We start from the raw sequence: 26,741 nt of genomic DNA, 5'->3' as shown, positions 1-26,741 counted from the left end.
CGGCGAGTTCACACTTTTCAAAACTAGTCTGTCGTGAAGTTATTAAAGCATTAAACACTTTATGAAGGTTTTAATAATATCGGATGCGTGTGCAAATTTTGAGAAGGCAATTTCCAAGGCAATGACGTTTGAAGCAGACGATTTTTGCTCGCAGCGGAGATGGGCAGATGGGCTTTTCAGGTTGGCCGGAGCGGGTCACGTGAATGGTGTGACGTCACCGTGTCGTCTGCTGCATAATGCCGCTCAGGCAATTTTTTTAAAAAAAGGCAGGTCCTTGCGGGGCACAAAACTTAGCGCAAATTATTCTAAAGTGTTCCATTATTATGTCATAAACGATTACCATTCCGTACATCCCCACAATACTGAAGAAATAATGATTTTCTCACGTTCTCCATGCATTTCTGACCGCAGTTGGAACCTCCGGGCGTTCGCCGCTAGTCGCCGAGAGACGGCGTTCTAGATTGCGCTATTCTGCTCCGAAGGAGCTGACTCCACAATTGCAACAAAGTGGACTACATCCGATAACGTACTAACATCTAAACCTAATATAAGTAATGAAAGTGTGCTTAAAACAAATAATTCGAGAACAAAGGAAGCAAATAGACCGCCAGATTTGACAACGTTCGAGAAACGAGAGGCGGCGGCCTGACCGGCCTGACAACGCTGGGCACCGGAAACACAAATGGCGGCGCTGCGCCGACGATGAGTTGATTTGCGCTTGCGTGTTGTTGGCTTGCGTACTTCGGGAGGAGTCATGAAATCTTCGGATTTGTCGCGTTTAAAACGCTGAGGATCCGTTTTCGGGGTCGCGCTGGCTGCAGCGGTGTCGATGACACAATGCGCTTCAATGAAAAGGAGATGGCAGGAGTGGCGACCGAACAGGCCGACAAAGAGGGACGCTTGAACCACCGCAACTTGTCCTTCCGAGAGGGTAAGCGTCTCGCAAAACTAAACTCATCAATACCGAGTGTGTTTCTATTCCACAAGCACTGAAATCATATGGCTATGACGCCTGGACGCAGGTGCGTCAAGGCGTTGGTGCGTCGCGCAGGACGAGAGCGAAGTGTGTACTGGTACGAAAGGTGTATGTAAACAATGCTCCAGGTTGTCAAAGTGGCTTCCTTTCACTAACGCTGCTTAGGAGTACAAAGCCACGCATCAGTGTCGCGACGTTCCAGCTATCCTTGTGCTTAAAATAATCGCTGTCAGTTTTCTGCGGATTTTTCTGAAATGGCAGGAAACGGTTTTCCGTCCTCCGGAAATTTTGAAAACAGTCCACCGCAGAGCGAGCCAATATCGGCCGAGCTTACTTAAAACTTTTTAATAAAGCAATGGTTATTTATTTCTCGAACTTTAATAGAGCATTCGGGGATACATGCCCAATTTTGGTAATAAATAAAACCGTGTAACTTTTTTTTTTTTCTGCTGTGTTTGGATGACTTACATAGGTTTGCGGAAACGCATACCATCACTCGAACTGTTTAGAGACCACGTTTTGTTAACGAATGAGCTTTTTGTCCTTCCAACTTTGCACCAAACCTTCTGTTTTAATGTTAGGACTTTTAAACTTAATCACGGCTGACGGTGCCCTTCGCCCCATACAGTGTTCAAGGAAAGATGGTTCAAGCTCAAGGGAAACCTGCTCTTTTACTTCCGGCTCAACGAGTACGGAGGCGTCTATGAGGCTGAGGTGAGCCCCTTTTCTTTGCTACGCTTAGTTTTCTCCGTAGTCACATTTTGCGAAGCCTCGAACGAGGACGCCGCAGCAGACACACAGTTCCCGCAACTGTTAAATGCGTCCTCAAGTGCGGCCGGAGCCATCTAACAGCAAAGCTAGGATTGGAGCCTCCTAAAGGCTCTGTTATACTCCGACATTGAGCACAGTGAGCTCAGCGTAGTGCAGAATATGGGCCTTTGATTGGCTGGTGAGCAGGAACTCGATATCTCTGCGCCGCACTGCATTGGCTACGCTTGACATTAGAGTATAATGAAGCCTTTAGGAAATGGATGTGTTGCACCGTCAAATGACGCTAATAGGTAGATAGCACAAGAGGTCTCTTCAACTGCTGCTTGCGCATTGTGCTTACCAAATGCGCGCAGTGCACGAGAAAGAGCTGGTCGTACCACTTTGCTCGCATGTGCTTCCGTTTGTTCTCCGTCCCATTAGCACGTCCAGTAATCGAATACCTGTTCATTCACCCACCGTCAGCCCGTCGGGGTCTTGGTGATCGAATGCTGCAAGATTCAGCACGAGCCGAGTGTCGACTGCTCCTTCGCATTCTCCATCGGTGAGCTCATTTCACTGGGGTTTCTTTGCACGCGCTAGCTGCCTAGGTGGCTTCGAGGCAAAAGCGCTGGCCCACGGATCCCCAGGTAGCGGGTTTGAATCCTGGCCGAGGTGCTCGCAATCTGACGGAGGCTTATTGCGGAGAAGGTGCCGTGTAACCGAGCTTTCACTTGCACGTCAAAAAATCCCCAGGTGGTCCAAATTTATCCTCAATCTTCCGCTGGGGCGTGCCAGATGCCCATCGTTGGTTTCACACGTAAAACCCTCAAATTTGACTCTGTTTGCATGTGCTCTTACTGGCGGGTAACACAACCGGGGGTAAACGGAGACGCCAAGTTTTTGTTGGGCGGCACGGTGGAAAATTACCACCCTTCTGTCGTTCAAAACCGTCGGCTCCAGTTGCCATTCGTAATCTGCGGCGACGACCCGTTTGCATCCCACTCAAGCTAGGTCACATTATATTTGAGTAGATCCGGTAACAATCCTAAATTGATGCCTCGAGTTCGGGACTCATATTACCGGCGTCTCTTTCCGTTTACCTAAAGCCATGGTCAGACTGCGTACTTCGTACAAAAGACAAGGTGTTCGCATCACACGTGATGCCAGAATGACCTGCTGACGCTCCTCAAGCATGTTTAAGCACGTCTGCTTTCAAATGTGTCTCCAGACAGTTTCTGTGTGACCAATGGTGACGGGGCAGCCGTACGAGGAAGAAGCATGCCCGTGTGTTCGGACAGTCTTTTGTACGACGTATTTGCGGTGTGGCCGTGGCTGTACGACTTAGTTGGGCTCGGACTCTCATATCTTTGTGCCGGTCGCGCAGCCTTCTCGGACGACGCGGACCGGAAGCACCTCTTCAGCTGCACAACTCAGAAGCACTGCGACGAGTGGGTGAGCTGCCTCCAGCAAGCCAGGTAATGTCGCCCGTCGCCCAGAATGATGCCTCTCCTTCGATGAAAGGGAACGAAATGTGGGAAAATGAAAGAAACAAACTCGCTTTAGTGCGACAGTAAAGGCCGTCTCGCGCGCCTTGAGTGTGAGTGCGAATGAGTGCGTTGCAACCCCTTGTACACCTTATGACGATGATACGGCATGCTGGCACCATCTCTCCAGTAGCCTCAGAACAATTGCTAGATGCGCGTATTTTCTCAATTTTCCTGGGAGCTTTCGTCGTCGTACGTGGTCTCCAAAGAGGCCATAATCTAAAGTATGCGGATGAATGAACGGTTCCTGTTCGGACAAATCAAACTCTATGAAGGCTCCGAAAGACAAAATCTTTGGCAAAGCCGGGATTTGAAATCTGGGTCTCCCAATATCCAATATTGTTTCACCCTGTGCTTCAAATAATCTTGGCAGCATTATAAGAGGCAAGTTCTCTCAGGTAGGGGGTAGATTTGTTGTCGCAGATACTGCAAATCCTTCAGTATACCATAAAGTCCCTACAGGGTGCCCACCCAAAATAAAGAGATAAATGGTGAAAAACACGGGCATCTTTGGGGATGAGACAGCACAACATCTTTGGAAATGAGGAAGCAAAATTTTATAAAAAAAGTTTATGATAAACACAGGGGTACCTATGATGCAGGAACTGACACCGCAGTTCGTGGACACTGCAATCTCACGTTTTGAAACGCAATAAACACGTGGGAATTCATTATAAACTCTTTTGTCATAGGAAAGGATACCTCAGACTGCAGATGCTGCAGATTCGCATCTTATGGTGCAGTAAACACGTGGAAAGCGGCTACAAACTAATGTGTTATGGGAACAAATATTGTGCACGCAGATCGCAGACAAAAAATAGTGGGAAGTCGCTATGGACTTGCATGTTAAGGGAACCGTGGTTGGAGTGGCTGGCTTTGGTTTCGGGTTCGTCGACAGGGATTAGCTTTCCGAGACTTGAAAAAGATTGAGCATGAGAGATCTGAGGGGCATGGTTTCACGGGCATGGTATGTGGTACACTGCATTTCCGTACATAAGATGTCAGAAATGACAATTGATGAGGTGACAAATGACTAATGCAAACTATTATTTTATTGTATAAAAGTTCTGCTTGTGTGCTTCTTTGTATTGCCCCCCCCTTATGTAATGCCCCTGGCGGGGCCTTTAAGGGATAATAAATGAAAAGTGTTTAATGGGGCAAACTTGTTCCCAAATCAAAATTAGAAAAAGGCTAGTGTCGCAGGTGTCGATGGCAGCATAACAGCAGGATCAAGCACTGGGTGATACTGACTCCCTACGGTATGGCGCAGCTTCTTTTGAGCTTTCTCTGGGAGCCTAGAGCATTCTGCCTTGATTTTTTTCCAACTATAGACCAACACGCGAAGCTGACGTCACGCAGCTGCGGTGGCGCTGTCAACGGCACTGCGCATGTGCAGATGCTTCACATGAATTCGGTTTGTGCGCACGTGCAGTGCCCACACCTGGTGTGAGCAAACACGGGCTCGTTTGTGAACAGCATGTCTGTCTATACATTCTGAACACGAATAAGCAAGACGGTTCTCCAACCTTCTGCTCAGGGATGGGCAAAATACATGCAAATATGTATTGAAATACAAATACAAAATACTTCGTCAAAAATGTACTTAATTTCAAATCTAATTACATTTCCAAAAAAGCATTTACAGTGGACTCCCATTAAACGAAACTCGCTTAAACGGAAAATTCGGATAAACGGAACTCTAAAGGTTGTTTCGGTTGGTTTCCTATGTATTTAATGATAAATTCTTCGGGTAATCGGAACCCCCCTTTTTGCTTACTTCGGTTAAACAGGACCGAAACCGAAACTACCCATGGCGACCGCGGACATCGGAAATAGCTACAGCAGTCTCACAACCATGGAGTACGCAATAGCCAAGACTGAGGACACTTTAAAGGGAAAGGGGTTGTGTTAGAACAAAATTTCTACAAATATTATTATAAAAAAAAAAAAAAAAAGTTGTTAGGCTAGGTGACGCGAGGTGCCGCTCGTTACAAAGGGTACGGTACAGCCATTCATCCATCCATCCAAGCCATTATATTAAGGCAATCCAATCCAGTCTTTCTACCGCCATTAGGGTTAGCGCCTCGTCTGTTGCGCGTCACATTTACCATCGAGTACACAAACCAGCGTCCGCTTGCCGTGTTGTGATGGAAGCGGTAAAAAAGCGGCCGCACCAAGCGATCTCGCTTGCTACGAAAATGAAGATCCTTCAAGAGCTGGATCCTGGTGACCTCTCGAAGACGGAGATCGCAAGGAAGTTCGATATCCCGAAGTCTACACTCTCAAGGATATCAAAGGACAAAGAAAAGATTCGACGCTGTAAAGCACGGAAGCTTTGCCACCGACCGAAGGAGGATGCGAAAGACGCCTTTTGAGGAAATAGAGAACGTCCTTTATCTCTGGTTTAAGCGCGCGCGAAGTGCTAATTACCCGATCAGCGGCCCCATCCTCGGAAGAAAAGGCTGGAGAGATTGCGTCTCAGTTGGGAATAGATAACTTCAAAATGAGCGACGGTTGGCTCAGCCGTTTTAAAAAGCGCCACGGCCTAGTCTTTAAGACTATTTCTGGGGAAGGTGCAGCAGTCAACAGAAACCTTTGTACCTCCAAGGCATGCACACCTACTTCGTCAAAAAGCGATTACAAAATGCAAAACAAACTACCATTACCTCTTTTTTCTAGTCAGCTACATTAGCTGGACATCATGCTTGTGAAATAAAGTCATATTTCACTCATTTTATGTGCTTTGCTTTAATGAAACTTCTGATAAACGGAACAAATTTTTCTGTCCCTTCGAGTTCCGTTTAAGAGGAGTCCACTGTAATTACAAGATACAAATACAACCAAATGTATTTGGTCTCTCTCCCAATACTTTTCCAAATACATTTCTCAAAATTTGCGTCAGCGACTTCAGGGCACCTGCAACGGGTTTCTGGGTATCTCAGTTTAATTTTGCATCGCACACTCGGGAATTAGTGTGCGAGGCTCTAGTAACGTAATAGAAATATAATAACAAAAAAATGTAATCAGCTTGGACGTAATAGGTGAAAAAAGTTCAGAGCTTCAAGCAGCTTTTTTTGTCGATTACATTTTGGTATAGACCAGGGGTGGCCAGGCTGACCCGGCCTATCAGCCGCATACAAAACCAAGAAATTTGTAAGAGCCGCGGGGGGGGGTATGAATGACGTCAACTCGGACTTCCGTGACCTTCAACAAGACACAATAGGGAACATCCTTTATCTAAAGGGAACACTATATATCACCGGCGAGTGACGACGGCCGCGAGACTGAACATTTCCTCGACCTCAAGCCAAAGTGCATGCATGGTTTACAGTCCCTGTCCTTGATGCTTTCCCCCCTGGGGTCCAGCAAACTCCCTCGAACAATGAAAGAAACAGGATCTGTGGAAATATACGAGTGGAAAACGGGGCACAAGGCTGCCAAACCGCAAGCTGTTCTTTATTCTGAAATCATTGGGAAACGCGGAAAGGGCGGAAGGGGTGGGGAGGGGAGGGGGTGGGGGGGGGGGTCTTTTTACGAGGGATCCGCGAGCCGCACTTGGACCAGCGAAGAGCCGCATGCGGCTCGCGAGCCGTGGTTTGGCCACCCCTGGTATAGACCAACAAAGAACTGGTACGACCAAGACGCGCAGCACTAGCTAGAGTTTTTTTTATTGTTGCAACTCTCACCAGTTACGAAAATCTGGACGACCCGCGCATTTAGAGTGTTCCAGGCAAAAATATGGATGGAAATCAGGCTGGAAAGCATCACAAGTTGTCACAGGCACTTATTTAGCCAGTCTGCCCATGAACGTCGATTTCGTCGCTATTCTTGCCGTGGACTAGCGCCGTAATCACAAAGTCACTAAACGCTTGTGCCTGATTGACAGACACTGCATTTGGTGCAGAACATAGTTTTCTTCCTGCTCTGGACAGTGACAATAAATGTGATGGATGTATTTTCGCCCACAAAATTGTATTTGAAATACCCACGTTGTAGTATTTAAATACAGACGTCAAATACTTTACCCAATTTGTAGTTAAATACAAATGCAAAATACACTAAGTATTTGAAATGCGTATTTAAAATACTTGTATTTGAAATACTGCCCATCCCTGCTTCTGCTTATATAAAGGAATAAAAAAAAGTGACAAGCGGTGGCCGGGAGCTAAGCACGCTGCCTAGTTGGTTAGCTGCTCACGCGGCAATACTACCAGGGACAAAAATGCAAGAACCCGCTGCAAACTCGCTTGTCACTCATGCACAGGTACCAAAGATTGCGCGGTCGATGCAATTCCTGTCGGACAGCGCGTGATGTTCGACGGAGATCAGATTGGGTGATGTTTCGGAATTTTTATTTTATGGATATTTAGCCAGAAAAACAAGATGGGCGATCTCTCGGGAGAGGGCGTCCTTGCGAGATTTTACGGTAGTTATGCACAGATTGAAAGTGTTCCAGTGCTTTACGGTAAATGTGTCAGTGTGTTTTCTCGTCTTAAAGGAGCTGTGCAATCTTTTCAGTGCTTTGCTTAAATAATTTGGGAGTTGGTGCCTCGACCCTAAGTAGAGGACAAAACCGCTTTTGCTTGCATGCCCTAGTGTTTATAAAAAAAAGAATGACAAAGATTGGGGTTTTTCGCACCTTTCAGATTCTTCACTATCTTTTGAGTCACGTGCGCAGTGTCGTGAAAGGAGATGCACGAGGTTCTGGTGAAGCTCTCTCTCTAGAGCTATCAGTGAGCAGCGAGAACTCACCCGTTCGCGACCACATGCTTGTGCAGCGCGAACAACTTGGTGAAAGGAAGAAAGTCTCGGCCGGGTCAGGCCAGTCCCCTCCTGCTCTGCCCCTGTCCCCCTCCGGCTTCTGGCACACATTCGCGGTAGCGGATAGAGCCGACGGTTTTGTTGACCTCGGACAGATGGCGCCACTAACACTCCGTATAATAAAAGTTTTGTTGATTATTTCAGGTTTTTTATGCATTTATATTTATGTTGGAACGACAAGATTTATGGAAAAATTACCTTTTATCGAGCAGGTATTTGCACAACGTGCAATCTTTTTAAAAGTCCCCCTTTGACGTCACGCTGCGTGGTTCTCATGGCCGCCGCTCGCAGCTGCGGGTCAACAAACATTCTAATTTTTGCCTCACGATTATGCGGAGGAATTGCAACATTTCGAAGGAAGGAGGTGTGTTTCCTGTCTTTTGTGACAAGATAAACGACGTCAGAAGTAGAAGATACAAATTCTTTCCACGTTAAAATCGTTGCACAGCTCCTTTAAGCAGTCGCACGCAGTTGGCCACATTGAAACGCAAATCAGTGAAGCAACCTTAAAGGGATAGTGAACCGAAATTTGGATTTAAAAAAAAACAATGCTGGAGATGTAGGCGGGACGCTACAATCCCTACAACACTATTAGTAAGGTGATATCTCAAATGGACGGCCGTATTTTTGGAAAAAGAAGTCGAGATTGAACCAGGCCGACGAAGCGAGTGACGTCAAGATACCTAGTTTCCTCCTCTCTTCGCTTCGCTCCCTCAAGGCCGCGAGGCAAAGAAGACGCGAGGCCATTCCTCTCCTTCTCGGAGAAACATGACATTAACATTCCTGCCAAATGCGCCTCTTTTTTTGAAAAATACGATCATCTGTTCGAGATATCGCTGTATGAGTGATGTTTTGGTGTTTGTAGCATTCCGTTGCACGCTTTTGCCACGTGTTTTGGGGAATCCACATTTCTGTTCAGCATCCCTTTAACCCCGTGTCAATACAGAAATTCCACTTTTTCGGGCATGGAAGCTTATGAGTTCTGGAACTCCTGCCGACTCAAGATTCATTCAAATAACAAGTATAGCCAAAAAATGAGTTCTTTTTTTTCCCCATTTGTTTTTTTATGGTGGTAATTATTATGAACGTGCCTTTTAGGCATCGGGCTAAATTCCACCTATGCACTGTAACACTTGTCTTTGTTTTTCAGTTACGAATACCAAAGGGGGAGGCTGCTGTACATGCAGCAGAAGATACTCGAGATGACCGGACGAGTGAGTCAGAATTTTCTTGCAACTTATGTATTACAACGAGCGCATTGGTGGCTCAGGTGATGCCAGGGGCCAGAATACACGAGTTAGTCAAGATTCCCTCTTATGCCCACCGTATCCTTCTCCCTGGCATCACCAAGCCACTAATAGGGTCGCTGCGGGGCAATTTTCATCTTCTTCATATAATGCATTAGTTCCGGACCTGCGCTGAGGGGATCGGTGGCCAAGTGGTCTAGCGCACACCAGCTCGGATCACGTGGAGCGAAAGCTCGCGTTGCAGAACCCAGCATCCTGGGTTCAATCCCCACCCCTGCCCGTTTGGTTCTGGATGAGCATCGTACCGGCGTGCGGTCGTGTATCACTACTGCATGGTGCACGTTAAAGACGCCATGCTAGCAGTTGTACCGCACCGGCTAAATTGGTCATCTACAGCTGAGACACCAGATGCCCACTGAGGCAGACTAACTTCCAGCTGTATAAAGATACACACCACAATTTGCTTTTGCGGAGCTGCGCTTGTGGGTTTCTTAAGTGTGCTTTTTCTGTGCCTTCATTCATGTGCATGATTTTTCTCATTGTGTAATAGGAGCTTCTTAAGATGCTTCTTAAGATGAATCAAAGTATCTACTGAAAGAAACTCGTTTGCCCAAGATTGTGGGGATTTAAAACCTAATTCTGGCCACTTAAAAACTGTAACATGGTTCAGTTTGTTTTTCTTTTTTGTTTAACGCGTTTAAGGGCAGGAAGTTTCGAGCAAAGTGATGGATCGCCACGGAAACCATCACAAAAGGTGTAACAGGGACTTCAGAGGACAATCTGTATGGATGAAAAAATAATTGAAAAGAAAGCACGAAATTCTAGACGCACCCTGACAGGAGCCAAACCCACAATCCCATGATTAAGAGCCTGACACTTTACTGCTGCGCCGAAGGGGCAATGGTAGAATGATGGCGCCAAAGGGCAGTGGAAAACGCTGGACGCCTGCGCTCGGCGTCCAAACGTGCTTGAACGGTGAGCAGAGAGGAACCTAGCTTTGCTTCTATTCTCTAATTATTCCCACCAGAAATTCCTGCTCTGACGTCCTCGCGCATCAGGTGCGTTCAGTAGCGACTCCCTCAGCTCCAAACAGAGTAAGCCGAGTCAGAGTTCTCGGAGAGCCTACTGAACGGCAAAAAAACGCGGCTCTCAGCTGCTCCTAGGCAGTTTCCACTTCCTCTCCTGGGGCAGACGGTCTCCAAATAGAATGGAAGCAGACGACGCCGAACACGATGGCGTTTATTTGATGCCGATATTGAAGTCTCAACAAGGTCGTTAGAGAAACACATCGGCGCTGCTCTTCAAAGCGATCCAAAGCAATCGAGTCCTTTGCATAGTAGTACAAAGCCTGCCACTGTTAGAGAAAGCGACAAAAACGTTGTGAACACGCAAATTATAGAGCAGAATATATAAAAGTATTGGTTACGATACTTTGATACGGTCATACGTTTGTTCTGCACTTCTTTACGAACTTGCTATGAAATGTATCCGTATACACACTGGTAGTCAGCCACACTTGGTAATCAACGTTTTGTCGTCCAAACCGAACACCGGCCGGAGTCTCGTACTCACGTAGGTACACCCCGGTTGAGGTACGCAAGCAAAACATTCATCAGGATCATGTCCCGCGCGAGTGTCCAACCGCGAACCAAAGTTGTGTTTCTTACCTTGCCTCGCTCTGTTCAGCACGGACAGGACTATCGTCGATGATCACCGAGTTTGCGCCATATTAAAGTTACGTGATTTATTAGCAGATACAAAACAAAAGAAATGTGCTCCGAGATATTTTCCGAAAAGAGCTCGAGCAACTAAGGAAATCCGAATGCATTATTAATTTCACCTTGAGCACTTTTCATTAAAAAAAGCGAGCAAACCACAAACCCACGCCAGCGCAGCTTCTCCCACCATTTTCCTTTGTTTTTCTCTCTCTGCACTAGAACTCAATCCACAATCTGGAATTATTTATGCCTTGCTCTTTTGACTCCTCGTGCACCGTACTTGGTGCACGGTAGCTTGACTCCAAGAACTCAGAGTTACGTGCGAAGGAAGTAGTTGTTTGCCGTCTAGTGGAAGAAGCATGGCTCCTTGACTCCCAGAGCCGCTACCGAACATGCCCATCTCCTCTTGTTTACCAGTTTCTATCCATTTAACCTAAAAAGAGAAAAGAAATCATAACTGCAAAATTTGCTACAAGCTCCAAAGAACGTTGTGGAGACACATTTCATGCATACCGACTTTATCCGTACGATCAAATAATTTTTTTATCTCCGTCTCTGTCAGGATCAAGAGACCTTTGAGGAGTGTAAAAAGAAAGGCTCGCACTTTGTGCAGGATCCGCTGGCGGACTTCATCAGTCGGCGGAACGGCAACGCCCCCGGAAGCGTCCAAGCCATCCAAAAGATCCCGGACAATCCAAACAAGAGCGCCACCGTGGGCAAGTGGCTCGCCTTTTTCGGAAAACAGCGGCCGCAACTGTAGCTTTCACGCGCTTGCACGATCCAGCTGTCGTTCTCTTGGGGCTTTCGACTGTCTGGCTTGGGTTGGCTGTTGGTTTGCTTTGCTTTTTGCGATGCTTTGCTTCGAGGTTTGTGGTGTTTCCGTTGCTTCTGTTGTTTGGAGCGAGTTTAAAGCGAGTTTGTGGAATAAACGGGTCTTGCTGCTTTCACTACCCAACTGCTTGAATGCATGGCCTTACAGACTTTGTCTCCTTTCTGCTTGGCTGACGGACTGAGTGACATGCTTGTGCCGTTTCCGTCCTTTACGCTTCTGCCCAAGTCTGCACTGTTGACAGCTTCCTTTTTAAGCTGAGTTGTAAAAAACATATTGTACCATCCACATCTTTTTTTTTGCTTTTTTTTGTTTGTTGTAGAGCATCTCGTTTAAGGGAGGAAGCTACCCAAAAGGGTAAACTTTCGAACCTTTGGATTAATATGGAAGAAACTTTCAGTATACCTTTCCTGTTCCAAAGCAGAATGCAGTGCAAAGTTTTATTTGTGTATGAATTGTGAAGTAAATTATAGTAAATTTTAACAGGAACACATGGACGTTGTTTAGGAAAACTATTGTTAGAAAACGAATGTAATACCCTGAGAGTAAACATCTTCGACAGAAATCTGTCTGGTTTGGGGAACAATTCGAAAAAGAGAAAACTCAAAACAAAAGTTCAGAAAGAAAGAGTTCCCAACGTTTGGGGGTCGACTTGACTCTTTCTTCTGGGTTGACTAAAAATGGAATGGGACAGCGTGAGCTTCGACCTCTCCTTCCTCTTCTACCGAGGTGATGTTTTGTGAAAGTGGCACAGGCCATGGACAGATGGTAAGGCCCCAAAGGGCCTGTTAGTGTTCGCCGTTGTGTTCTGGACATGCCACAACTCCAAGAACAGATGTTTTCGAATATGTTTCTCCGTGTCTATCACGTGCACATTCCCGAATTCGATCCAATGATCAAATACCTCACAATGTTCCGCGACGGCGCTACGTGCACGATCGAAATTGAGCACATTGTTCAGGTGCTGGCGCATGCATTCAGGAAAAGATTTAGTTTCACCAATGTAGGTGGCGGGGCACTCTGCACACGGTATCTTATAGACCACGCCTTGTGTTTTCTCTTTTGGGAGGCAATCTTTCGGCCTTGGCATGAGCCGTCCTAATGTTGATACTGGCTTGTGCGCCACTTGGATCCCTTCTTTTCGGAGCACGCGTGCCAGTGTCTCGCTCATACCTTTCACATAGGGGACGCTGATGCGCACGATAGGGTGGGGCTGCGTGTCATCCGACGATCCATGGTTATTGCGCGTGCAGCACTGTCGACGGGCGACGCATTGAACAAAACTCTTTGAATAGCTGTTTTTTTTTGGAGGTCAGCAAGTATGGTCTGTTTCTCCTTTCTTCTGTCTCTTTTTGACGAGCAGATGGTCATTGCTCTAGACAAGCGAGCAGAGACCACTGACGTCTTGTGACTCGTTGGGTGGTTTGAGTCAAAATCAAGGTAGCGTCCGGTGTGTGTTGGCTTCCTGTAGACCGTGAATCCCAGCTTGTCTCCTTGCCTTTTCACCAGAGCATTGAGGAACGGCAAGACTCCATCTCTTTCCTTCTTCAAGACTTCTTTTGACCAGCCCTCGGCCCCGTACATTGCTGCAATGCCAATGTACGGGGCCGAGGGCTGGTCAAGCCTCCTTTGAGGCTTTTACCCTATGCTCCACCATGCTTCATGGAAATAAACTATTATTATTATTATTATTATTATTTCGTATTCTACAGTGAACATGATGGCAGTTCTATGGAATTTAGGTGTGCGAGGAAGTGGTTTACCTCTGATTTCTTCAAGATGCAAAAGCAATCATCTACTTAGCGCATGAACTCCTTTGGCCTGTTGGCAAAAGTGCTAAGCACTTTCTGTTCAACCACTTTCATTGTGAGGTTTGCCGTCGTGACACAAATAGAGGCACCCATTGCCGTTTCGCTAACTTGTTTGAAAAGCTCACCCTTGAAGCTGAAGTATGTACTGCCAAGGCAGAACTCGAGGAGGCGGCATAGCTCATCCACACTGAGGCTGGTTCTTGAGCCCAATGTTTCGTCTTTCTCGAGAACCTCTCTGGCTGCAGCAACTGCTAAGGGAACTGGCACGCTGGTAAAGAGTGACACAACGTCGAAAGACACAATCGTGTCATCATCGCAGAGTCTCACTTGCGAGGCACGTTCCACAAGGTGGCCGGTGTTCAGCCTATGGGTCGGCGTATTTCCAACAAGGGGAGCTATAGTCCGGAGTAGGTAATTCGACAGCGCTCGGAGCGGTGAGGTCGTAAAGTCTACGATAGGTCTCAAGGGGACATAAGGTTTGTGGGTCTTGGGTAGTCCGTAGACGCTTGGTGCTGAGCCATTCCTGCAGATGAGATGCAAGTAAAGGGATTTCGACTCTGGATATTGCTTGAAAATGTCAGACAACATCTTGTTAATGTTCCGTTGAATTTGGGACGTTGGCTCGTTCTTGAGCTTTTCATAGGCCGGACTTTCCAGAAGATCCCGTGCCTTCTGTTCGTACCCCTCCCGGTCCAGGATGACGGTAGATTTTCCTTTATCTGCCGGCAGTAGCACAATGTCTGTATCCTCGCAGAGCTTCTGAAGCGCAGCAGTTTCATCGCGAGATAGATTGTGGCGTTGCCTCGGCCAAGGTTTTGAAAGGATGCCTATTGCTTTAAGTCGTACACCTTCCCGAACGCTAGGGTCTGGGCGCGCATTGCCGTCTTCCACAGTGGCAATCATATTTGGTAGAGAGGGCCGGGTCATGGTCATGCTGAAGCCTTGGCCTTTTGCCAAGACTTTAATCTCGCAGGGGGAGGGTTGTCTTGAAGACAGATTCGTGACAAAACTGGCGGTGTCAGCGCCTCCCCTTTATGGGCCTTTTTTTCTTTGCTTAGAAAGCTTCTCTTAAGATGCTTGTCGTTTTTCTGTAGTAGCGGAGGTGATGCTGGAAGCGAACGACTGCAACGACGGAAGCCAATGTCAACATTAGGACGGCTCATGCCAAGGCCGAAAAAGCACAAGGCATGGTCTACAAGATACCGTGTGTAGAGTGCCCCGCCGCCTACATCGGTGAAACTAAATATTTTCCTGAACGCATGTGCCAGCACTTGAACAATGTGCTCAATTTCGATCGCGCGCGTAGCGTCGTCGCAGAACGTTGTGAGGTATTTGATCATCGGATCGACTTCGGGAACACGCACGTGATAGAACGGACCCACATATTCGAAAACGTCTGTTCTTGGAGTTGTGGCATATCCAGAACACACTGGGGAACATTAACAGGTCTCTCGGGGCCTTACCATCTATTTACGTCCATGGCCTGCATCACATTCACAAAACATCACCTCGGTAGAAGAGCAAGGAGAGGTCGAAGCTCACGCTGTCCCCTTTCATTTTTAGTCACCCCTGAAGAAGGAGTCAAGTCGACCCCGAAACGTTGGGAACGCTTTGTTTCTAATCTTTTGGTTTGACTTTTCTCTTTTTCAGAATGTAATACCCTGCGTTTCTCTTCACTAGATACACAGCAGAATGCCTGAAAAGTGCAACTGTGAAAACAAAATTTCAGCAAAGGAATTTATTTTATGCTAACATTACACTGAAAAATCAAATAAATTGTTTGCCTTTCATTTTTGTCGACAATACTTTAACATATTTTATAAGAGACATCCTCAAAGTAAAAAAAAAACAAAAAAAAAAAACATTTTACAGGTGCATTGTCTTTTAAATTTAATTTAGGAAAAACAATGAGTGAGCCTTTCCTTTTGTCTCATTACCAAACAATAGTTATTCTAAAGTGAAATTTATGCCAAAAAGTGGAATGGCAAAAATGCATTCAAAGCGCTCGAACTCCTACCTTTTCTTTAGCATTGGTGGACCAAAAATAATTTATAAAAAAATAACTATGCAGTGTAAACAAATGAAACTTTCTAGGAATACTCTTTATATGTTGGTGAATGTAAATATAGCGTTTTCCGAAATCAACTTTTTTTTTTGCAGGAATTTTGTTTTCTGGACAGTGTTCCCCCTGAAATGACAGGGTGGCTGTATGTTTGGCATAAACATGAACAAATACAAATTAAAAAATCCTGCCAGGTATCAGTTTAACAACTGGAACTTGCCGATATTGCGTACAAGCTTGAGGCAAAAACTTTGGCTTTCAGGAGGTGCTCCGCTGTTGCTTTCAATTATTGAGAGGACACATGTAAATAAGAATTGACAATACTTTCCGCAAAGCATAATGTACGGAAATAAATGGCAGGCAGAGCAACAACCAAATACTGGGGAAGGGCTGCAGAGAAATTTTCTAAATGGCTTGGCTCCTTGGCGGAATCAAGCAGGCCAAGTCTTAGCTTCCGTACATTTTCTGGAGTAGTGTCCCGTCATGGCTGGTGCTTGAACCTACTGATGAGATGTATTAGCATAAGGTCCAGGAGCTCTATTTAAAGGGTAGCTCCCCTCAATTTTTGTGAGGGAAACGGGAATTCCGGTTAAGCTTGGTGTCACATTGCTTTTATTAAACTGATAAACAAAGTTTTTCACACGGGTAGACCCTGCTTGTGTTGCAGGCAACAAACGGTGGGGCCGATGGCAACACTGACATGGCGCGCTTTTGCAGTTTTTAGTTTTTCTAAATGAACGCCTTCCTACCCGCAGACAGCGCGCTAGGGGATGTCGGCGATTCCTCGAGCTCCCCGTAATTACGACAGCAGACGGTTTGGTCGGGTCGGCCCAAAGTGGTCTTGTGCTGACCCTATGCTGTTTGTGCTGCAGCCCTAAACCAAAGTCACTTGCTTTCGAAAGTATGTATGTATTATGATAGCACTGTCTATTTTTAACCACTGACTGAGGACACACCGGCATATTATCTCGCGTCGTTGGCTGCGAAAACCATAGGATGACGAGCTCGTAATTCAATTCAATGAATTGGAAACTGTAAACCAGTGCCATGTGCGGCGGATTCGTTGTAGTCATTTTCAGTGCGAACGTTATGAACGTCACTTGGGTTTGTTTTCTGGCCCTGGCTTTGCTGCCCAGATGGGGATTGTAGTAAGAAACTACTGAAACCATGTAACCTTACAAAACAATGAGCACGCTGTGCTGCACGCCACCGTTAGAGCCAGAATCAAGCATGTCGTGTCTAGAGTGTTCCGGCAAACGTCCATAAACATTTTAAAATGCATGTCTATGCATTTTAAGGTTGGCCTTCTAAGGCATCAACAGTGTGCATATTTACTCAAACTTACATGTTTTTGCACGAAATACTGGGAAGGCGCGGCAAAGCTCGTGAAGTTGACAACACTTGTGCAACTATATGTACGACATGGTGGCTCCAATGTTGCCCACCATAATTGAGGTTTCGGTTCATCATCTGTGATATTGTCTAAACAAAATGACACAGAAAACATTTCGATTCTCGCGAAACGTACGATTTAGGGTCAATCATTAGTGCTTTGAAGACCGAGATTGCCCATGATCCCGAAATCTTTAGAATTCAGCAGATTCGCCCTCCAATTACCGATATGGAAAAGTAATGTAACTAGACAAGTTTTCGTATACGTTAATATCTGCGAAGGCCCTTTACAGATTGCTGTAAATCAAGGAAATACTTTTAACTTCTTTATTTATTTACTCTCAGGGCTGTCGGACGTTACAAGAAAACTGGGCAAAACAAAGTTGAAACGAGGTACGTTAAAAGAGCAGTTGCAACAGATGACACTTCAAATGGCCGCTCTGCAGTTTCCACTCGAGCAATACACTGCTTTTATTGGAAACACTGTCAAAGCTTGGCCATCACCAACATGGGAGCCATTTTATTTTCTTTACAGGGGCCAAGAAAAGGACCACCGTGTGGCACTGACCGTCGTCGCAATTGCAGCCTCATGCCTCGATCATCTCGTGAACATTGTTAGTCTTGCACGAATCCGGCTCTTGAAGTTGCAAGAAACGTGTTTCAGCATTGAGAAGGGGGACACCTTACACAATGCCTCGACATTGCATCATGTCACAACGCAGCACATGCATCCGACTTCGAAACTGTTTGTGCCTTTGTGGTTCAGTGTTCATGCAAGCTTTCGTACAGAGGGACAAAGCTGACTCTTCATAGATTACCACGAAGTTATGGCGCTAAAATGCAACACTCTGTGGTCTGTTTCGTCTTTTTCTTTTTCTCTTTGGAATTGTTTTCTTCGTACTTCATACACACACTGCTGATTTGTGTGTGCAACATATTCTCTTGAGAAAGGGAAGCTGGAAAATGGTGTGCATAGTGGCGCTAAATTTGCTTTAGCAAAAATCTGTTACCTTTATACTAGTGTAATTTGAGCTAGAGTAGGTAGGGATCAACTGTGCCCAATTAAAGCTAATAGAAAGAATGCTAACTGATACCAAACCTTGTAATGTAAGTGTGACACTTACGTTTTCGTTTCATGTCCTAATGCAACTGTACTTTGTTTTTCAGCATTTTTTTTTGTTTTGGTGTCATAGTGTACAACACAACTTCAGCATGCTCTTCAGTGGGGAAAATGCTAGACCAATTACAGTGCTTAGTAATATGGGTCCATTCCCATATAGGTGTTTTATATGTTTATTCAGGAAATGAAGTTTCGTCATCCTATGCAAATGGTTAGAGTCGGCGCTACATTCCAGCTTCTCTTTCCAATTCTGCCAAAGCCACTTGCATCCTTGGAAACATCACTTCGTAACAATCCATGGTTCCCATCACTTCATTTGATCCAATGCTGTGTATACAGCCTGTACATTAACACTTCAAACCTACTCGAGATGGTTCGAAAAAATTGGTTTCTCGATGTATTGTGCTACCGTTTGCTACATAGGTGTGGCTGGGTGATGGAAGTTTTGAGTGAAAACACTAATGGACAAATTTATCTTGTTCAAAAAATAAAAAAAAAAAACTGTTTTGGGCTGTCTGCCGTGGCATTTGCAGATGACGTCATGACCGGGCTCGCCTAGTTAAATCTGCTGCCAAAAGCGTCGAGCTCGGCCAATCTTCGAAAGCTTTTCTCTATGCCGGCGCGCGTCTCGGCGCGCGTCTCTCTAATGTTAAATTTTCAGAGTGCGATACTTTATTCAATAAAATAATTAGTTTACCTAATATGAAAGCAGGGATTTAAATCGCTCATGGCTCTCCATTTTCGGTACGGAGACGATCTGTCGAGGCACTGCACTACTCGTTTCTTGCGTCGTGCCATCTTTCGACAGCACAAACAACTAGGCGAGCACGATCATGACGTCGTCTGTCAATGTCGTGGCAGGTAGCGCAAAACAGGTTTTCCTTTTTTTCTTCTTCAACAAGTTAAGCTCATTTGTTGGTCTTTTTACTCCATGCTTCCACCACCACCTAGCCGCATTTCTGTAGTAAAAGACATAGCGACACACTCGTTGAGTAGTCCTTCAGTAACAACAGTTTTATATACTCATTTTCTTCCTTCAGTGATAAAAAGCTTCTGAAAAGAAAAAAATAATTTTTTTAAACAGTTTGGTTGGGACTGTATCAACAAAATAATTTTATGCAAAAAAAAAAAATTGTTTAGAGCAACGTTGACGGAGTGAGATGCGATTTCATCTATAGTCGCCTCCCTTTCCACTCGTTTTCTCTCCATATTTCGGGCGCATGGATAAGAGGTGGATCGGCTTCGCCTTCACATTGAGGTGGAAAGAGAGAATGACCATCTTGTTGAGCGAATGACCATTCCGTGATGTGATGAACTTAGCGAGCAGAATTTCAAATAAATTTCTTACCGTCAACATTGCCCTAAAGTTTTTTTTTTTCACAAAAAAAAAAAAAAAATTATTTCTTGACATGCCTGTTTCAACCAAACTGCTTAAAAAAAAGAAAAGTTTTTTTTTTTTAGGGTTTTACTGCAACAGTTTTGATAGGCACTTTTTTGGTTGTACAGGTGTTGAATTGTTTGGTGATGCAGTTGAAAAACAACTACTTTGTCAATTTATGAATTGACATGTTTTTTTTCTATTATATGAATGACGCAATATTTTTGGTTTTCCATTTTTATTGATATTGGCCTCTTGGTGTATATTTCTTTTGTCCCATTGCCTGCAAAAATCCCAAGGAGATTGGCAGTATTTTGAAAGAAAGAAATCTTAGCGCGATACAATGAAAAACGGGTTTTTGCGGGCCATCTGAAGTGGGTTCAAAGCGTAGATTGCCAAAATCAAAAAACATTGTTGCTTTTTTTTTTTTTTTTTATACACAATTGTAATCTGGCGTGCCCTGGGCAAGTTTGCAACAGAGTAGATGTGAAGGCAAATTCTGCATGGGTTTTTATGGTGTAATTTTCAGTTAATATTCAAATCACTACGGACAAAAGCAAAATAAAAAAACACCAAAAGAGCCAGTTTAGTGCGAGGAAACGTGGGCTAGATTATGTGCGTGCTATGACCCTATGAAAGGTTGCTCTTGTTTTAGAGATTTATATTCAAGTTTGCGAATGGACAAGTCGTGTCGTAGCGTGCTGCTTGTAACACCAAAACTTCGACGTAACAATATGGATGATGAAAGAAGAGATCTTTCCAGAAACACGGCAAATGTGGAGTAACAATTCCTTTGTTTACAGAGCGTCTTCTTTCGAATTCATGATGTAATGGCCGCGTATAGTTGGAAACAGAGACGGAAAGCTGTCAACCAATGAAATCTTACATTTTCACTTTAGCCAATGCTACAAACAATCATGCCACTCGTATATGTGTAGATACATGGGAATTAAATGTCTAGCTAAGTCTCCAACCACATTTTAATGAACACGAGTGACCGAATCCTGATTTTACACCAATGAATCTTACTCTGTAAAACGAGTTGGAAACATTGATGCCTGCAGATAGAAAGCTAGAACTTTCTCTACTAGTGCATTGAGGTGGTCAGTTTTACCTTGTGAAATTTCAAGGTGCATTTCTCTTTCCGTAAAAAAAGGTGCAGTTGTTTTCCTATAAAAAAAGTCAATGTATGTATGTAACTTGTGCCATCTCCCGAATGGTGCAGCAAGCCGACACGCATTTTGTTGTCTGCTCGCTGCACCTCTCGGAAGATGGCGTCACAAGTTAGGTTCATCGTTAACTCAGGGTCGTCTGCCAACGTGTCCGCCGTGGATTTTGGCAAGTTTGTTTGTCTAAATTTTTGCAGGAAGGGAACTACGTCTTGAAATTTTGCAAGGTAGACCGGACCACCTCGGTGCACATTTGGTGAAAGCTTGAACTTTTTATGTGCAGGTGCCGATTTTTCTGGTTCATTTTCAAGAAGATTCACTGTGCTCACCCCATATTTGTGACTCTTGAGTGTTCGTCGAGGAGTCGTTTACAGCCGTAATATGCACTAGTGCAGCACTGGTGCACGAGTGCAGTGCTAATGCAAGAGTGATGTGTGGGGCGACGCAAAGCGTCCCCTCCGAAAAGATTTGCCTCTTGGGAGAGATACCGTAAAGGCTATTTTTGTAAGCTCACTTACGTCGTCAAGTTTGTATGTTTGTTATCTCTATGGGCACCGTTCAACGTTCCAGGTCTGTCTTACAGGACCAATAAAGAATGAGAAGTTGACTGCTAGCGTTGGTATCACTTATCACCGCAACTCTCTCTGTGCCGACTGAAAATAACTTGTTACTTGTTTGATTGGGATACTGTCGAAACTGATTATAACAAAGTCAGTTATAACGAAATAGCGGCTACAGCGAAGCGATCATGATTTTTCATTCCCCTTTAGATTTCGTTATAACCGAAGTCGGTTATTACGAAATGGCGAAGGGATTTGTAATTCCCGTTGACTTCGTTATAACCGGTCACGACAGCAATATGTACTGCAGAAGTGGTTTGTGCTCTAGTCGTAATGATTAGGATGCTATGTGCATACAAGTGTGCATACAGAATCTGCAATATGTATTTGAATGGCATTTATGTCCCTCTATTCTGCTTACACACACAAGCATATTGATTTCAATACATTCTGGCAGCTTGTGTTCTAGTTATCAATATCTGCTGAGGATAATATGTAGCATGCCGCCGTCATCTCTGACCCCATCAAACGTGTAACGCTCAGTAAGCAGCATCTCTAATACCTCTGTCACACGGGCTTGTGGAGTACCATTCAGAATCAAGGCAGTTTAAAAATTGTAAAAAGAATTGACGAACCAATACACGTCGAGTGCAACTAACACGGTTGGAATTTCGAGCAAATTGGCTGCTCGCTCAAATGGCCTCTGGCTAATTGCCATTTGAAATGTCCGTGTGACAGCAGTATTAGTCTCGCAACAAGGATACTATGTTCTGCTTATTTTGTGGACACCTTGGGAGGCCAGTAGTAGAGTGACTCCTCCCAACACTCAACAGAAGATCTCAGAAGCTCGCAAACTTTAATGGACGCGATACAAGCGCTCAAGAGGAAAATGGAAGCGTGTGCCCCGTAGTGGAACGCCTCACTCAAAGCTACGAGACCAGGGAGAATTATTTTAAGTGCTAATAAGATGACCCCTTAAAGCTAGCGAAAAATTCCTGGGTGGTCTATTGAAAAACATGTTCACTTCTGGTCTCGGTGCTCACGGATGCCGGTGGGTTCCGGTGGTGCAACCGAGTGCGCCTAGCGGGTGCGGGCCCTGGGCAGGCAAGTGGCGTGCAGATTGCCGAGGACACCCGCGAAGCCCCTGGTCAGGGCCTCGACCACGCTGAAGATGAGCACGAAGGAGAAGCCCAGGTACATGCCCATGGTACCTCCCACGCTGGTCACCAGGGAACTTGTCTGCGGGAGGAATCGTGGAAACAGTAGCGACATCTACTGAGTAGCCCCAGTTCACTTCCAATCTGCATATTTCCCCGTGTTTTATGTGTTTCGCTTTGCGTCGTGGGCGTGAAAAATTCTGACAACGTTATAAGCGACCGTTTATCGTAGAGGGTGCACATGTTCGATTTCGCAAATATTGCAGACATTCGATCTAGTTTCGAAAATATACGCAGTCCGAATGTGGGCCTGGGCTCTCCGATAGATGGCGCCAGCGTGCTGGCTCTGATCTCGTGTTAATCTCGCGGCTGGTCACACTCGAACGTGATTGTGTGAAAAGCCTTTAGTGTTTTTGAAACGCCTTTAGTGAAAAGCCTTTAGTGGCTCAGCATGCTTTAGCAAGCATGCTGAGCCTGTGGATTACTCAGTTCAACTACTAATCGTATATATGATAAATTTTCGAACCCAAGTTACGTCCAAATCTCCGCCTTCCCTAGGTTCACGGGGGAGAGAGAGGAGGGCCGGGGGGGGGGGGGGGTTAGGTACACGCGTTTCAGTGCTCCGTCCGGACGTAACGCTAGCCACAGCGATATATTTCTAGATGCGGAGCATCTCTTGCTCGGGCTGTGTCCCGCGGCGTCGTAGTCCGCACTCACACTACGCATGCGCAACTCTCCTCGCTGCGCGTGCGTTCTCTCTCTCTCCAAGAGCTGCGCGAAGTGCACGCAGCTACCAGCTGCGTCCCTCTCCAACAGCTGCGCGTGCGTTCTTTCTCTCTTCAACAGCTGCGCGAAGTGCACTTCGCGTGCACTTCGCGTGCGTTCGCTTCTACTCACACCGCGCGCGCAGGCGCAAATCTCCTCTTCTAGTTTCTTCTCCTTCAAGTTTGAATATAAGCGGCGGTAGGCGCGCTGCGCGCGTTCAAGGGGAAAAAGTGGCCGAACAATAAAGAAAAAAAAAAAAGGTAGTGGCCGAGTGGGCTAAGGCGTCTCAGCTCGGAGCGTGGGGCGAAAGCTTGCGCTGGGAACCTCCTGGGTTCGAGTCCCCGTCACCCCCGCCCGTTTCGATCTGGATGAGTTTCGTACCGGCACGCGTTCGTGTGATCACTACTGCGTGATGCACGTTAAAAATCCCAGGTTAGCGGTTGTACTGCACTGGCTAAATTTCTCATCTACAGCTAAGAGTCCGATTACCCGTTGAGGCGCATCTCCATCAAATAAAGAGCAAACCAATTTCTGCGCGCGTTCAGTTCACCGCTGTTGACTCCACTTCACTCCGTTCTTCCGATGAAGTGTGATGGAACGATGCTCCGCATCACCCCATGGTTCCCCTCTGGAAGATGGTGTAATTTTTTTCTGACGTCTGCCACATGGAGGCGTAGCTGGTGTGGCATGGTTGCAGCTGCTAACCTCAATCCTAGTTGCATTGAAAATCTCGCATTCTGGATCAGTATGTTTCAGTTACATGGAATAATAGCGTAGATTTCTTCAGGATGCTGACGAAATGGTTCTTCCAGTTTTCTTAATTATGTTTTTATTTGGTATTGATAGAGGGATTCCAAGTTTGATTGTATCGAGAGCCTAGCGGCTTCGTCCGCCTGGATATTTCCGGGTGTGCCACTATGACCGAGATTTCATTGCGAGGTAATGCTGTCCCTGACTCGTTACATGCGTTGTGGGAGCTTTGTAGAACACTGTGGGTCAGTTAACTCAGCATTTGCGCTACACATGATGTTTATTTTTTAAGCTTTACACATTTGTTTTAAAAGAATCCATGGAAGGTACACTAATGCAGTCTATACACCCGTGTTATACGGGCACGGGGAGATACTGTAGGTGGCTACTAGTCACGATAAGCTGAATAATGAACTAAAATTTGTTAACTTTTTCATTAGTGGAATTAAAAATACGGTTTCAATTAGAAACTTGCTGTGCGCCAAAATCAATAGATGATAAATTTTCAGAAATCCTAGCTTCGAGCGTGTGGGGAGTGTCCTGCGCTGAAGCATAGCCTAATTCTAGAAAGCCTGTCGAATTCACGAAGGAGCCATTGAGCGCGCGGCCGTTGGAAAAAGGTGGGGAGCAGCGTCGAAGGGTTACCCATATGGTAGTGCAGAGCCACTTCTGAGGTAACGTAGCCCACGCAACTCTTCAGCCAGCGCCAACAATACGCGTGGTGACCTCTCCGCAAAACAACAAGCCGTGACGAAAAAAAAAAAAATGGAAGTCTACCGGCGCGTGAAGAAACGGGGGAGGGGCGGACTAGGGAAGGATCGATGCGAAATGTTCTCTCCTCCCCCCTCCCCCTCCCCCCCCCCCTCCACAAAAAAAAAAGCGCGTTTTTGTTTTGGATTTTACCGCTGGGGCATTGTTTGGCGCTGCCAGAGAGAGCCCCTGCGCACGCCTTCTTCTCTGGTCTCATTTCCCCTTTCCAGCGGCCGCGTTCTTTCGCGATTTTACAAGCTTTCTAGAGTAAAGGAGGGCATGGCTGAAGTTCAGCGTGGTTCCCACGTGCTACAAGTCTTGCTTAAATAGACTGATTTAGTGGTGTTCGATGACGCTCAGCCAGTTTCTCATTAAAAACTATATGTTTGACTTTACAAATGAAAAAGGTTATCAACATATCTAAGTTTATTATTGAACTCACCGCGACGAACAGCACGCACCTACAAAGCCGCATTAATGTAGCTTTCACGACATTATTAAATGAAATCAGTAAAGCCTAGAAGAATACCCTGTATATTTTTTTTGTATATGCAACTGAGCACCTGCAGCAGATTTAGGGCATGAAAATTGTCTAACTTAGGGAGTTTTGGAGGGTCCTTCAAATTGTGAAAGAGCTGTAAACCGATGTTCTTCACGATAAAAAAAGAAAGAATAAGAGATTTGGTAGAACGGAACTGAACTTGCTAATGTCCCAATGAGCACTGTCCACCCATCTGATTGTTATACTTGTCTTTTGAACGCGGATTCGTTGTGTACCTGGTTTTAAACCCCCTCCGCATACTGATACTATCATGGACACATAAAGGCGACTCAAACTTCCCGCCGTGTGGAGGCGCTGCCCGTGATCCGAGCCGACAACTTCACGACGCTTCAGCGGTCAGTTTCGAACATTTCCAAAACAGAAGAAACATACAAACATCCTTACGGAAATCTTGGCGTAACGCTTGCGTTTCTCGACTTTTTCTCCGTCGACGTAGATCACAAGCTTCGCCAGGGCCCTAAAATAGAGAAACGCGGCTTAGTGTAATTGGGCTGCCACTCACTCCCCCTGGGAGCCGATAAATAAACTACGCTTCGGAGTAACGACACGCGTCGGGCATTTTGGTGCATTTCAAATATCCTCATCGCCAGTTATCCGAAACCTTATCGCAAATCGCGAGAAACGTTTTTTCGTCCTCCAGAAAGGTTAAAACTGTCGACTACAGTGTAATACAATGCCGTCTGAGCTTCCGGACACCGCAACAAATGCCGAGGAAGCATAACACATAATATTAGGAGTGGAAGTTCGTCTGCTTCTTTTGCGGGGGTTGAGGGTGACTTCAGAAGGCTGAGCTCCGACTGACTCTCACTGAAGGATAGTCGGGTGATCTCAAGGCAGCTTGGTTTGAGGTCTACCCACTATCCTTCATTCAGAGCCAATCAGAGCTCGGCGTTGTGACGTCACCACAACCCCTGCAAAAGAAGAAATTGAACAAATTGTTTGAGTTGTAACAGAACGTGCAACTCCGATGTCAAAGGCTCGTTTCTTCCTCGTGTGACGGTTGGTCAAACTGTCTGCAGACATGGTTGAAACATTTGTACGATGTTTGGGGACTGACTTAGGCCTAGAGATCGCAAAGTGCACCCGCTGAGCACCAAAATGGCGAGGAATAGATCGAGTGTCGATACTCTAAGCGTAGCCTACTGAGTGACTCTGTAGTCACAGACAGAATGAGAACTGCAGGGCGTCTCTTACCGGAGCCTCCAGCACGCGCTCGTTTGCCTTCCGCCGTGCTTTGGGCTGCGCGTGCACGGCCGAGGCCCGCGAGACGCCGAATGTTTAGAACATATCCTCCTATATAGTGACAAAGCCTGGCAGATGGCCACGAGAAGCGGCCGCCGAAATGGAACCGGTGGAGCGGCAGACAACGGACGAGAGGAG

General features: G+C 45.8%; 1 protein-coding gene across 2 annotated transcripts; it reads left to right on the top strand.

The window, feature by feature from the left end:
• Positions 1-443: 443 nt before the first annotated feature.
• On the top strand, positions 444-21,424 carry LOC8035012 (pleckstrin homology domain-containing family J member 1). Of its 2 annotated transcripts, XM_029983601.4 has the most exons (8): positions 454-931; positions 1,605-1,690; positions 2,210-2,288; positions 3,111-3,201; positions 9,242-9,305; positions 11,670-11,772; positions 17,496-17,543; positions 17,686-21,424. In XM_029983601.4, the coding sequence occupies exons 1-8, from the start codon at positions 838-840 to the stop codon at positions 17,715-17,717; spliced, it is 597 nt and encodes a 198-aa protein (XP_029839461.2). In that variant the 5' UTR covers positions 454-837; the 3' UTR covers positions 17,718-21,424. The 2 variants fall into 2 exon arrangements, with proteins under 2 accessions (XP_029839462.2, XP_029839461.2); XM_029983602.4 differs by lacking the exon at positions 17,496-17,543 and having other exon boundaries at positions 444-931.
• The last annotated feature ends 5,317 nt before the right edge of the window (positions 21,425-26,741 follow it).

Source organism: Ixodes scapularis, unplaced genomic scaffold, assembly GCF_016920785.2.
Source record: "Ixodes scapularis isolate PalLabHiFi unplaced genomic scaffold, ASM1692078v2 PGA_scaffold12__126_contigs__length_90152505, whole genome shotgun sequence".
Taxonomy (NCBI): domain Eukaryota; kingdom Metazoa; phylum Arthropoda; class Arachnida; order Ixodida; family Ixodidae; genus Ixodes; species Ixodes scapularis.
Note: the sequence above shows the minus strand (reverse complement) of the source record. Positions and strands in the feature narration are given on the sequence as shown.